Source organism: Nycticebus coucang, chromosome 3 (assembly GCF_027406575.1).
Source record: "Nycticebus coucang isolate mNycCou1 chromosome 3, mNycCou1.pri, whole genome shotgun sequence".
Lineage (NCBI taxonomy): Eukaryota > Metazoa > Chordata > Mammalia > Primates > Lorisidae > Nycticebus > Nycticebus coucang.
This window is the reverse complement of record NC_069782.1, coordinates 54,515,397-54,529,149: the sequence shown is the minus strand read 5'-3', so window position 1 is coordinate 54,529,149 and position 13,753 is coordinate 54,515,397. Positions and strand designations below refer to the sequence as shown.

The window sequence follows — 13,753 nt, the reverse complement described above, 5'->3', positions numbered from 1 at the left end:
TGCCTCTTGTGAGATAACTTAAATCTGATTTTACTATTTCACTGATTCAAGTCTGGCTGCAGACTAAGCTCAGGGCACTGCCTGTCTGCTGCTTAAGAATTACAGGTAGGCTGGCTCAGGGCTGGGAATGCGATGCTCTTTCTACCCCTGCTGGAGAAGTTAGGTGGGGGACAAGTTTATTCCCACTCAGGGCAGAGAGTTTTCAGCTGCGCTCACTTGGCTGGAGCTTGGCCCACGCTTGCTTACCTTGAACTCCATTATCAAATGGGTAACTGGCCACAAGAGCACCGCCGTGCAGATTTGCAGAAAGGACAAATGTCTCCGTTTTCAGCCACTTCATCACTGCCAGGGTTTCAGGCTGCCTTGAGACATTATTAAATTCAAAAGCATCTGGGAAATTTCTATTCAGGTCGTAGTTGTTATAATTTTCCCTTTAAAAGAGAGAAATTTTTAGGAGAGTGGGATGGCTGGCTTCCAGCTTGGAACTTTGGTACTGTCAGCAACCAAAGAGCGAATTAAATATGGGTGACGTTGAGAAAGGCAAGAAGATTTTTGTTCGGAAGTGTGCCCAGTGCCACACTATGGAAAAGGGATGCAAGCACAAGCCAAATCTCCATGGTTTCTGTGGACGGAAGACAGGTCAGGCTGCTGGCTTCTCTTACACAGAGGCCAATAAGAACAAAGGCACCAATCTGGGGAGGGGATACACTGATGGAGCATTTGGAGAATCCCCAGAAGTACATTCCTGGAACAAAAATGATCTTCACGGGCATTAAGAAGAAGGGAGAAAGGGCAGACTTGACAGCGTGTCTCAAAAAAGCTATGAATGAGTAATAGTTGGCCATTGCCTTACTTATTACAAAAGAGAAATATCTCACGGCTTTTTTTATTTATTTATTTATTTATTATTATTATTTTTTTATTGTTGGGGATTCATTGAGGGTACAATAAGCCAGGTTACACTGATTGCAATTGTTAGGTAAAGTCCCTCTTGCAATCATGTCTTGCCCCCATAAAGTGTGACACACACCAAGGCCCCACCCCCCTCCCTCCTTCCCTCTTTCTGTTTCCCCCCCATAACCTTAATTGTCATTAATTGTCCTCATATCAAGATTGAGTACATAGGATTCATGCTTCTCCATTCTTTCTCACGTCTTTTTTTATGTGCACCATAATTTGATTGGTCTCATTTGCCAGAATCCAGACCATGAATAAGTGACAGAATGTTTTTGTTGGACAGTCCTGATTTAACTAAGACTGGCTTGGGGTTAAATGAATAGGATTGGTTTTTTGGATTTTGAGAGTGATTCCAGTTCATTAAATGCTATCACTGCCTTCCTGTTCTAAAGATATGTTTAGATTTAATTAGTGATGTTCACCTTTTCACAAAGGTGGTAAATTGCCATCCCCAAACCTGTTGAAGACTGGTTTTATATTAAGGGTTATATAAATGAATTAAATGGATTAAATGAATTAAATGAATTAAAAAGGATTAAATGAATATATTTAAATACTGGGGAAATCCCCTCAGTGTCTCAGAACCAAACAAGACTCACTGGTGTTTTAGTTTTAGTTTTAGTTGGTGTTTTAGTTTCATTAGCCTGTTCAAGGTGAGGGCTGGAGAGAAGGTAGCAATGTTTTCCTTGTATTTTTAATTTTTATTATGCCAATCTAATTTCCCTTGGTCTATTAAAATGCTGCCTTTTATTTATTGAAAGGCATTTTAGTGTGGTTTGTGTGTAATGTCAAATAAAGAATAGTTAGCATTTATCTTAAAAAAAATAAAAGAAATTTTTAGGGATTGGTGATGGTATGTGAGGAGTAAATTCTTGCACCGTGTAGGCCTTTGGTTTGGGAGCCAGATGTGTTTCCAAATTGAATCCAGTGTGGAGGGTGGTGGCCATGGTGGCTCCGTGAGTCTGTGCTGTGTGTCCCCTCCCTGCGACTTGGTCTCCCTAGTGATACATTAGCTATTTTTTGGGATACAATCACAGGCTTGGCGAGTGCTCACATCTAGGGGCTTTGCTCTTACAACACTCCCTTATGGAACCTGGAGACCCAGTGGTAGCCACATGGAGGAATGAGGAGCCCAGGGGCCAGCCAGAGCTGAGACGACTCCAGACACCAGGCCCCGGCTTGCTGTCTCAGACAGAGCTGAGATTCTAGACACCAGGCCCCGGCTCACTATCTCAGACAGAGCTGAGACAACTCCAGACACCAGGCCCCGGCTCACTGTCTCAGCCGGAGCTGAGACAACTCCAGACACCAGGCCTCGGGCTCGTTGTCTCAGACAGAGCTGAGACTCCAGACACCAGGCCCCGGCTCACTGTCTCAGCCAGAGCTCAGACGACTCCAGACACCAGGCCCCGGCTCACTATCTCAGAAGAGCTGAGACTCCAGACACTAAGCCCCTGCTCGCTGTCTCAGATTCCAGACACCAGGCCCCGTCTCGCTATCTCACACAGAGCTGAGACTCCAGACACCAGGCCCCAGCTTGCTGTCTCAGCCAGAGCTGAGACAACTCTAGACACCAGGCCCCATCTCGCTGTCTCACACAGAGCTGAGACTCCAGACACCAGGCCCCAGCTCGCTGTCTCAGACAGAGCTGAGCCCCAGCCTGCCGCATAGAGTTTAGCCGCCCTGTTCTGCCCTGCCCAAATTCCAGACTTACAGAACTGACAGCAGTTAAAAAGCCTGTTTTTTTAAGTCACCCAGTTTTGGGGTGGTTTCTTACATAGCAACTGGTAACAGAAACAACCGTAAACATGTTACTTCATACGATGTATTTCTGAGAAGCAGAATAGCTGTATTTACATATGCTAGAAAAACTTAACATGAGAGGGAATCAAGTGGTTAGATTTCACTTATTTATTTTTGGTAAAGCAAACAAATGTATAAATCCCCAAAATTATAAGTGTATTAGACATTTCAGAAACACAAAACCTTGCAAGGCAGCTTGAAACAACATGAACTGTTTAAATCAGAATGACTTCAAGACTTGTTCTTCCTTAAAAGAAAGAAGACTTGTTCTTCCTTGTGGTTGGACAACTGGCTTCATAAATCAACCAGTGATCACTGAGGGCCTGGGCAATGTGCCAGCACCGGGGCTCTAACACGATGAATGCCATGGGCAGGATTACTGCCTCAGGTAGCTTGCAGGGTTAGTGGGGAGGGAAACATTAAATAAGAAATTAGACATTAAAGACTGCACCAGGTGGCCTGAGAGCACACCAGGGACTTACTACACGATGGGCTGGTTAGGGGTCCTTGAGACACTATGTAAGCCAGGTGGAGGGAATGGTAGGGCTGAGGGGCTGCAGCAGGGCAGGGAGGGTGAGTGTAAAGCAGAGGCGAAGGCTGAGAGGAGGGTATAGGAGCATAGCAGCTGTATTCAGGATTTTACATCAGAACCACGACAGAGGCTCCAAGGTCTGCACTATTACATAGCTCCTCTCAGTGGGGCCAAGAAGGGCCTCTGGCAGCCTTTGGGGTCTTTTGTTTTATTTATTTATTTATTTTATTATTATTTTTTTTTTTGGCTGGGGCTGGGTTTGAACCTGCCACCTTCGGCATATGGGACCAGCGCTCTACCCAGGCGCCGACCAATTTATTTATTTTTTAAGACAGAGTCTCACTTTGTCACCCTGGGTAGAGTTCCATGGCATCATAGCTCACAGCAACCTCCAACTTTTGAGCTTAAGTGATTTTCTTGCCTCAGCCTCCCGAGTAGCTGAACTACAGGCTCCTGCCACAACACTCGGCTATTTTTTAGAGACGGAGTCTCACTCTGGCTCAGGTTGGTCTTGAACTCATGAGCTCAAGCAATCCACCTGCCTTGGCCTCCCAAGTGCTGGGATTACAGGCATGAGCCACCGTGCCCAGCCTGTCTTATTTATTCTTTTAGAGACAGAGTCTAACTCTGTTGCTCAGGCTGGAGTGCAGTGGCATGATCATAGATCACTGCAGCCTTAAATTCATGGGTTGGATCCTCCTGCTTCAGCCTCTCAAGGAGCAGGGATTATAGGTGTGTGTACCCACACCTAGCTAAATTTTTTTTTTTTTTTTTGTAGAGACAGGGTCTCACTATTGCTCAGGCTGGTCTCAAACAGCTGAGCTCAAGCAATCCACTGCCTCGGCCTCCCAGAGTGCAGGGAGGCACCACGGTGCTGCTATTTAAAGGGGTCATCTCCTTGCCAGTTTCTTTCAGGTGAAGTGTTTTGCAAACAAACTGACCAGCTATTGTCTGCAAACTTAAGCAAGATCATTATGGTTTTCCAAGAAGGTGATCATTGGTCACTCAAGTCCTTTGTTTTTTAATTCCATTCTCTCTTTTCTACACATGTTGACATTAGAAAGAGTTTTATTACAAAACCAGGAGTAGAGCTGCCAAAAGAACAAAACTGCACCACATTTGCTCTTGCTCTGTCGCCCAGGCTGGAGTTGTTTTGTTTTTAAATAAAGATAGATGGACCCATCTTTACCTTCCATGACTGTAATAACAGTCGGGCTTTTCGACAGCTTCAAATCCATCTGGGTTCATGGAGGGCATGATGTGTATCCGGGTACTATTGATCAGACTGGTGACCTCAGGGTCCTTCCCATCACTGGTCACGAGATGGTGGATCAGATGCAGCAGCAGCTCCCGCCCAACAGTCTGCACATATCAAAGAGAAAAGGGGAGCGGTCAGAGCACAGATAGCAAGGAGTGCAGAAGGACAGAGCAAATTCCCCCACAGGCCCTATGTGTGACAGTCTAGGACACAACTAGCATTAAGGGCACTGCTTCTGAATCACAGGGCCAATCATGGAAATATAACTGAATTTTATCTGTTAGTAAAAGTTTAAGTGCCCATTTGTAATTACTCCACTATTTGAAGAATGCATTAAAGTAAAAGTTCTTATGTTTTTCACTTGTTTGCCTTCCAAAATACTTCCTAGAATGGTAGAAAAGGAGGTGGAGTCCCAGACAGGGCATGAAGAATGTCTTTGGGTATTAACAATGTGTGTCCTGGTGGATAAAAGATGGAGAATCCTCTACTGTACATTTTAGTAAAGAAAAATCCAAGTTTATAATAAGCATAATTTAAATAGGTTTCTGACTTCTGTATTCGCCTATTTCCAAATTCCCTTATTTCCAAGTTCTCCTATTGCACATTTTTTGCAATTTTTGCCACATTTGTACATTTCCGATTTCAACATTTTCCTGTTTTTAGACTTTAGTCATCTGCCCATCCGTTTCACAACTGTTACTATCTATATGCTATTTCTATTTTATAGTTTCTTTAAATGGATTCACTTCTTACCTACATTAAAAATGAAACTCTGCATCTTTACCTCTTTGCAAGATACATGTTTCTAATACATACATAAGAGCAGGATTACTAAAATTTTAAAAGTTGTCACATCCACCTAAAATTATATTATATACCACCAACGACTGGGAAACGGAAGGCCTGTGGGAGATCTTGTTTTATAATTCCCCAAGAAAGAGATTTACTATTTTTCTTATATTACAAAAAGGAAATTCACATTCCAGCCTTGTGAGACCACATCAAGTTCTTCCTGCAATACTAGGTTTGAGGAATCTGCTTTGAAGATCAGATGGTGTGGAGGGTTTGGTAAATGGTAAATTGGGGCAGCAGGTGATTTAAATAAGGAGAGTGCTGCAGAAAAATTAACATGGACACAGCACAGGGAAGACTCAGCATACCTCCTCAGAGCTGCTAGTCTCAGCTCCAGAGGAGGGAGTAGCCCTTGTGGATTCCTTACTCCATCCCCTTCACTGGCTCATAAACAAACCACAGTTTACAGAAATGTGACCCAAATGAACATAGAATAATTGAAATTGATACAAAGAAAATTTGGGACATGTGATTTACATATTCAGAGGTAGCTATAAGATTTAGAGTCAAATTATAGTCAAAAAAAAATTTTTTTTGAGACAGTCTCACTCTGTCGTCTTTGGTAGAGTGCTGTGCTGTCACAGCTCACAGCAACCTCCAATTCTTGGACTTAAGCAATTCTCTTGCCTCAGCCTCCCAAGTAGCTGAGACTATAGGTGCGCCACAATGCCTGGCTATTTTTTGTTGTTGTTGTTGTTGTTGTTGTTGTTGCAGTTGTCATTGTTGCTTAGCTGGCCTGGGCTGGTTTCGAACCCGCCACCCTTGGTGTATGTGGCTGGCGCCATAACCACTGTGCTACGGGTGCTGAGCCCAGAGTCAATTCTGACTTCAATTTTTTTTCTATTCATTTTTCCCTTTTTCCACTACATTGACTTTTGTTTTTACATTCAGATCGTCACTGGGAAAAGTTTTTAAAAGCTAATATCCAAAAAATGAATGCATGTCCCACCCCTGGGTTCCAGTTCTAAGGCAACACATTTTGGACGTTCAAGCCTCTTTGCAGGATTTCAATGGGCTGCTTGACTGGGTGCCCTGATGCCAGTGGGTAGGGGCTGAAGACTCCAACTGTGAAGGGTGACTTTACATGTGAAAGGGTAATGAGTGTAAGGAGCTTCCCTGAAGAAGGTTGAGGAGCAGAAACAGGTAAAGAAAAGAGAGGAGGAAGTGACCAGCAGTCTCCTTGAGGTTCCTTAAGAATCTAAATGCTGGTAGGAGACCAAAAGATGGTCTAAGCAGGAAAAACCCTAGGGCAATCTGAGTCTGGAGTGAAGTACTAAGGAAGAATGACATTAGAATCCCTGTGTTTTGGGGCGGCACCTGTGGCTCAGTGAGTAGGGCGCCGGCCCCATATACTGAGAGTGTCGGGTTCGAACCCGGCCCCGGCTGAACTGCAACAAAAAAATAACTGGGTGCTGTGGCTGGCACCTGGAGTCGCAGCTACTTGGGAGGCTGAGACAAGAGAATAGCCTAAGCCTAAGAGCTGGAGGTTGCTGTGAGCTGTGACATCACAGCACTCTACCAAGGGAGACAACATGAGACTCTGTCTCTTAAAAAAAGAAAAAAAAAAAAAGAATCCTAATTTTTCACTCTGTTGCCCTGGGTAGAGTGTTGTGTTGTCATAGCTCACAGCAACCTCAGATTCCTGGGCTCAAGCAATCCTCTTGCCTCAGTCTCCTGAGTAGCTGGGACTACAGGCACCTGCTACAACACCTGGCTAAGGCGAAGGACAGCAGTCACACAGGGGTAAGTGCTGAGCACCCAGGGCAGCTCTACACACCTCACACATCGTCGTGTCTGGCTCCTGAGATCTGCACCTTCAACTATTTCTTTTTTTTTTTAACTGAGTCTCACTCTGTCGCCCAGGCTAGAGTGCTGTGGCATGACTGTAGCTCACAGAAACCTCAAACTCTTAGGCTCAAGAGATCCTCCTGCCTCAGCCTCCCCAGTAGCTGGGACTACAGGTGTGCACCACCACACCTGGCTAGTTTTTCCATTTTTAGTAGAGATGGGGTCTCTCTCTAGCTTAGGCTGGTCTTGAACTCCTGAGCTCAAGCAATCCACCCACTTCAGCCTCCCAGAGTGCTTGGATTACAAGTGTGAGCCACGGCGCCAGGCCACTCTCTCTTAACTTTCTGAACTGTACATTCTTGAACATGCAAGAACTCAAGACATGAGTTGGCAACGAAATTCACCCAAAAGAAAGCAAATGAAAACCAGAGTAAAGAAGCCAAGATTAAGAGACCAGGGTTGGGTTGGGATTCACTTAGAGACAGAATTAGATAAGGCAACCATAGCAGTCAGCATGCAGACAGAATATGAGTTAAGGTTTACCATTAACAGAGGGGGTGGGGGCCAGGAGAGAGGGAAGGAGAAGAGGGAGGAATTTTCAAAGTGCTAATTTCTTTACTTTTCCTAACAAGAAGTCATAACAAACTATCAAAAGTTAAAATATACAATATATACTTAAATAACTACACTCTGAATGCTTTTCTTCATCTTTTTTTCTTACCTTTAGAAAAATCTTCTGATTTCGTATTTTGAGAAAATATCAAGTTCACAGATTTTGTTTCATTTCAGTTTTATTCTTATTAATAAATTCAATAAAATTAAATTTTATACCACTTATCTAAAGATAACATATATCGTATGACACACATTTTATTTCATATTCTTTTAATTCCTCTCATTCTCTTACTACAGAAATATCTACATTCTAGAATGATGTCTGGCAGATATTAATGAAATCTGGTTGAGGGTATCCTGAATAATTTTTATTTCCTTTTCTTTTTCTAGTATAACTTTTTAAATTAAAGAAAGCCTATGCCAGTTTTAGAAAAATAATAATTTCAGGGAAACAAGAGTGTAACCAAAGTATTTTCTGTTCGTTTCAACATTCCACAACAAATCACAAGTCCTTAACTACAGGAATAAATGCAATCTTGGAAATATAATAAAGAACCAACTCAGAGTCAGATAACTTAAAAAATGCTGACGTAAACAGATGAAATTTCAAAGGGAGTTAAACACAATTCTCTTTCTTGTTGGGCCATATTTTGCTGCCTTTGTTAACAGCAGATTTATGCTAACTATTATTCAAATTGATTCTTTTTAACCTTAATATAAATGTTCCAAACCCTCATTCATGTTTTATGTATAAACCTCCCTTCTTTTAAAATTAATCTCTTGAATAGGAAACCTTGGGTTTCCAAAGGCTTAAAAGATCTTTGAAAAGTGGTCAAAACAATCTCCATTAGTTTACAGACTTCCTGAAAGACGCCCTAATTAAAGGCTGAAAGACTGATGAACACATCAGCCTCCGAAGCCTGTCACTGATAATTCATCTGCCACTTAAAATGGCAACAACCCAGAAAACAGAAAATAAATTCTCTATTGGATTTAGCTTAATTCACACAAGTTGGAATTTGCCAGATAGGTAAAAATGAGTGTTCTAGCTCTTCCAAGAATGTTTGTGAACAATAGAAAACGTTTTTTGAAGGAACAATCCAAACAGTGGGGTGTGTGTGTGTGTAAGAGAGAGACCCACAGAACTCTGGCCATCCTAACGCAAGTCAGATGTGAAATGCTGGACTGACGTGCTGCTCCTGAAACTCCACCATGGTGCGCTACAGACATAATTCATTTGTCTGACAGCCCAGCTAATTAATCCTTCTTCACACTTGAGCCCAAATATCACATCTAGCATACTTTCCCCAGCCCCCATGTCTAGGTTCAGTGACCTGCCTCAAGGGTCCAGAACACACACACCTGTGCCATCTACAGTGGACACACCACAGTCCCCTGGCTGCCCGGGCTCGCCGCTCCCCCGCACATCCCCTCTACTGAGACTTGAGGACAGGATCTTCACGGCTTTCCTCTGTGTTCCTCTGTTCCTGGGGGATCTTGCTCAGCTCCTGGTATTCAATAAAAAACTGTTAATAAATTGCTCAGCTCGGTGCCTGTGGCTCAAGCAGCTAAGGTGCCAGCTACATACACCTGAGCTGGCAGGTTCGAATCCAGCCTGGGCCCACCAAACAACAATGACGGCTACAACCAAAAAATAGCCGGGTGTTGTGGTGGGTGCCTGTAGTCCCAGCTACTTGGGAGGCGGAGGCAGGAGAATTGCTTGAGCCCAGGAGTTGGAGGTTGCTGTGAGCTGTGATGCATGGCACTCTACCCAGGGTGACAGCTTGAGGCTCTGTCTCAAAAAAAAAAAAAAAAAAAAAAATTGCTATTAGAAAAATCCATTCAAAGGTCAAGACTATTCTGAGGAAGAACTTTCTGAAAACAGGAGGACTTAAGTGGCCTTGTCAGGGCAGATGTACAAATGATAAAGTTAGTTTATTTTAAGGATTTTCAATACCAAAAATTGTGCTCATGATTATGCTAATGAGAAGGACTTGGATATCTGGTCACCCTGGCCCAGCCTCACCAAAAAGGGAGATGGAGGAAAGGTAATTATTTAAGAAATTTAATACGCAGTTAAAATTAATTAGACACTTCACCCTGAAAACAATTAGCTCTCTCTAAATCTGGGAGGATGGACTCCAGGTATCCAAAGCTACACTGTGTAACTGGAGATAATCTTGTTGTCATTTGGGATACTGGTGGGAAAAGGAACTTGGGAAGGGGCATTTAGAAGGACAACCTTTAATTTTTTGTTTTGTTCTAATAACAAATTTGGAGCCTGGGGACTTTCCAGGATAAGCACGATTTCAGGTATTATGTCCTGTTATCTGTGTAAATCAGTAACTACCCTCTAAATACAAACATTTAGACATAAAAACTACATCTCATGAATTGCCTTTTGTGCCTGGAAGGTGTGTGAAAATCATTTATCCTTTACCTTCTGTTTTTAGGTTGAAAAGTATGGTTTCCTGGGCATTGCCTGTGGCTCAAAGGAGTAGGGCACCAGCCCCATATACCGGAAGTGGTGGGTTCAAACCCGCCCCTGGCCAAAAAAAATTGCAAAAAAAAAAAAAAGCATGGTTTCCTTTATGGAATCCTTTATGGAATATAATAAACTATAAACCAATGGACCAAACGTAACATTCTAAATGTGGTGTGGATTTCTACAAAGTTTATATCCAAAAAAACTATCACAGTAGAATTTGTTGACATTTAAGAAACAGGCTTTCAAAAAATTCCTAAACTTTCCCCGCCCCCGCCCCCCAAAAAACAGAATTGTAATTCAGCTAAACACTCTGAACACCCACTCCATGGAGCAGGGATGAATCTGTGGGCCCTGAGACCAAGGGAAGCTGGATTTGAACTCAGGCTCAGGCCTATACTTTGGCTGTTACTGGGTTAGCTTAAAACTCTGGATCCCTAGTTTTTTACGCATATAGCAACACTGGAGTAAAAATCACCAAGTCATCCATCTGTCCCTGTCTTCCTTCTGCCCCCTGCTTTCTCCTTGAGCATTGTGGGATAACCCTGGCAAGCCAACAGACCAAGCACGCACAATGAGACTTTGTCCCCTGTTCTGTTTTCAAAACAGCATGGGAATAACGTTTTTTTTTTTTATGTTATAAACTATTATTATTATTATTATTTTGTATTCTTTTTTTAATTTGTATTTTTTTATTATTATTTTTTTAAATTAAATCATAGCTGTGTACATTGATATATTCATGGGGCATCATTCACTAGCTGTACAGACCATTTACCAAGTTTCACATATACCCTTGTAAGATGCACTGCTGGTGTAATTGCACCAATCCCCTTCCCTCTACCCACCTCTCCCTCCCCTCCCCTCCCTTTCCCCCTTCTCCCTACTCTTAGGTTGTAACTGGGTTATAGCTTTCATGTGGAAACCCTAAATTAGTTTCATAGTAGGGCTGAGTACATTGGGTACTTTTTCTTCCATTCTTGAGATACTTTACTAAGAGGAATATGTTCCAGCTCCATCCATGTAAACATGAAAGAGGTAAAGTCTCCATCTTTCTTTAAGGCTGCATAATATTCCATGGTGTACATATACCACAATTTATTAATCCATTCGTGGATTGATGGGCACTTGGGCTTCTTCCATGACTTAGCAATTATGAATTGGGCTGCAATAAACATTCTGGTACAAATATCTTTGTTATGATGTGATTTTTGGTCTTCTGGGTATATGCCCAGTAGAGGGATTACAGGATTGAATGGCAGATCTATTTTTAGATCTCTAAGTGTTCTCCATATCTCTTTCCAAAAGGAATGTATTAATTTGCATTCCCACCAGCAGTGCAAAAGTGTTCCCTTTTCTCCACATCCGTGCCAACATCTCTGGTTTTGGGATTTTGTGATATAGGCTAGTCTCACTGGAGTTAGATGGTATCTCAAAGTAGTTTTGATTTGCATTTCTCTGATGATTAAAGATGATGAGCACTTTTTCATATGTCTGAAGGCCGCACGCCTGTCTTCTTCAGAGAAGTTTCTCTTCAAGTCCCTTGCCCAGCCTGCGATGGGATCCCTTGTTCTATTCTTGCTAATGCATTTGAGTTCTCTGTGGATTCTGGTTATTAAACCTTTGTCGGAGACATAACCTGCAAATATATTCTCCCATTCTGAGGGCTGTTTGCTTGCTTTACTTACTGTGTTCTTGGCTGTGCAGAAGCTTTTTAGTTTGATCAAGTCCCAGTAGTGTATTTTTGAAGCTGCTTCAATTGCCCAGGGGGGTCCTCCTCATAAAATACTCGCCCAGACCGATTTCTTCAAGGGTTTTCCCTGCACTCTCCTCTAGTATCTTTATAGTTTCATGTCTTAAGTTCAAATCTTTGATCCAGTGAGAGTCTATCTTAGTTAATGGTGAAAAGTGTGGGTCCAGTTTCAGTCTTCTACAGGTTGCCAGCCAGTTCACCCAGCACCATTTGTTAAATAGGCAATCTTTTCCCCACTGAATGTTTTTAATTGGCTTCTCAAAGATTAAATAACGGTAAGTAGCTGGGTTCATCTCTTGGTTCTCTATTCTGTTCCAGACATCTACTTCTCTGTTTTTGTGCCAATACCATGCTGTTTTGATCACTATCGATTTGTAGTATAGTCTGAGGTCTGGTAGTGTTAATTCCTCCTGCTTTGTTTTTATTTCTGAGTAATGTCTTGGCTATTCGAGGTTTTTTCTGATTTCATATAAAACGAAGTATTGTTTTTTCAAGATCTTTAAAGTATGACAGTGGAGCTTTAATAGGGATTGCATTGAAATTATATATTGCTTTGGGTAGTATGGACATTTTAACAATGTTGATTCTTCCCAGCCATGAGCATGGTATGTTTTTCCATTTGTTAATATTTTCAGCTATTTCTTTTCTTAGAGTTTCATAGTTCTCTTTATAGAGATCTTTCACGTCCTTTGTTAGATAAATTCCCAAATATTTCATCTTCTTTGGTACTACTGTGAATGGGATAGAGTCCTTAACTGTTTTTTTAACTTGACTATTGTTGGTATATATAAAGGCTACCGATTTATCAATGTGGATTTTGTAACCTGAGATGCTGCTGTATTCCTTGATCACGTCTAAGAGTTTTGTAGTAGAGTCCCTAGTGTTTTCCAGATATACAATCATATCATCTGCGAAGAGCGAAAGTTTGATCTCTTCTGACCCTATATGGATACCCTTGATCGCCTTTTCTTCCCTAATTGTGGTGGCTAAAACTTCCATTACAATGTTAAAAAGCAATGGAGACAATGGGCAGCCTTGTCTGGTTCCTGATCTGAGTGGATATGATTCCAATTTGACTCCATTCAATATGATATTGGCTGTGGGTTTGCTGTAGATGGTCTCTATCAGTTTAAGAAATGTCCCTTCTATACCAATTTTCTTAAGTTTTCTGATCATGAAGTGATGCTGGATATTATCAAAAGCTTTTTATGCATTGATTGAGAGAATCATATGGTCTTTGTTTTTTAATTTGTTTATGTGCTGGATTACATTTATAGATTTACATATATTGAACCAGCCTTGAGACCCTGGGATAAAACCGACTTGATCATGATGTATAATTTGTTTGATGTGTTGCTGGATTCTGTTTGTTAGGATCTTGTTGAATATTTTTGCATCTATATTCATTAGTGATATTGGTCTATAATTTTCTTTTCTTGTTGGGTCTTTTCCTGGTTTGGGGATCAGGGTGATGTTTGCTTCATAAAACGTGTTAGGTAGGCTTCCTTCTTTTTCTACCTTTTGGAACAGGTTGAGTAATATAGGTACTAATTCCTCTTTAAAAGTTTTGTAGAATTCTGATGTGAAACCATCTGGTCCCAGGCTTTTCTTTTTTGGGAGGTTTTGTATGGTTGATGCTATTTCCGAACTTGATATGGGCCTGTTCAACATTTCCACTTGATTCTGGCTAAGTCTTGGAAGGTGACGTGC

At 41.8% G+C, this 13,753-nt stretch overlaps 1 protein-coding gene and 1 pseudogene across 3 annotated transcripts in view; one reads left to right on the top strand and one right to left on the bottom strand.

The window, feature by feature from the left end:
• CPM (carboxypeptidase M) overlaps window positions 1–13,753 on the bottom strand; it is a 105,100-nt gene that overhangs the window by 19,546 nt on the left and 71,801 nt on the right. For all 3 annotated transcript variants that reach the window (XM_053585414.1, XM_053585413.1, XM_053585415.1), the window contains exons 4-5: window positions 4,482–4,654; window positions 247–431 (exon numbers count right to left, since the gene is read on the bottom strand). In XM_053585414.1, coding sequence (XP_053441389.1) covers window positions 247–431; window positions 4,482–4,654 — 358 coding nt within the window. The remainder of the gene's footprint in view (window positions 1–246; window positions 432–4,481; window positions 4,655–13,753) is intronic.
• LOC128581978 (cytochrome c, somatic-like) lies at window positions 522–834 on the top strand (annotated as a pseudogene).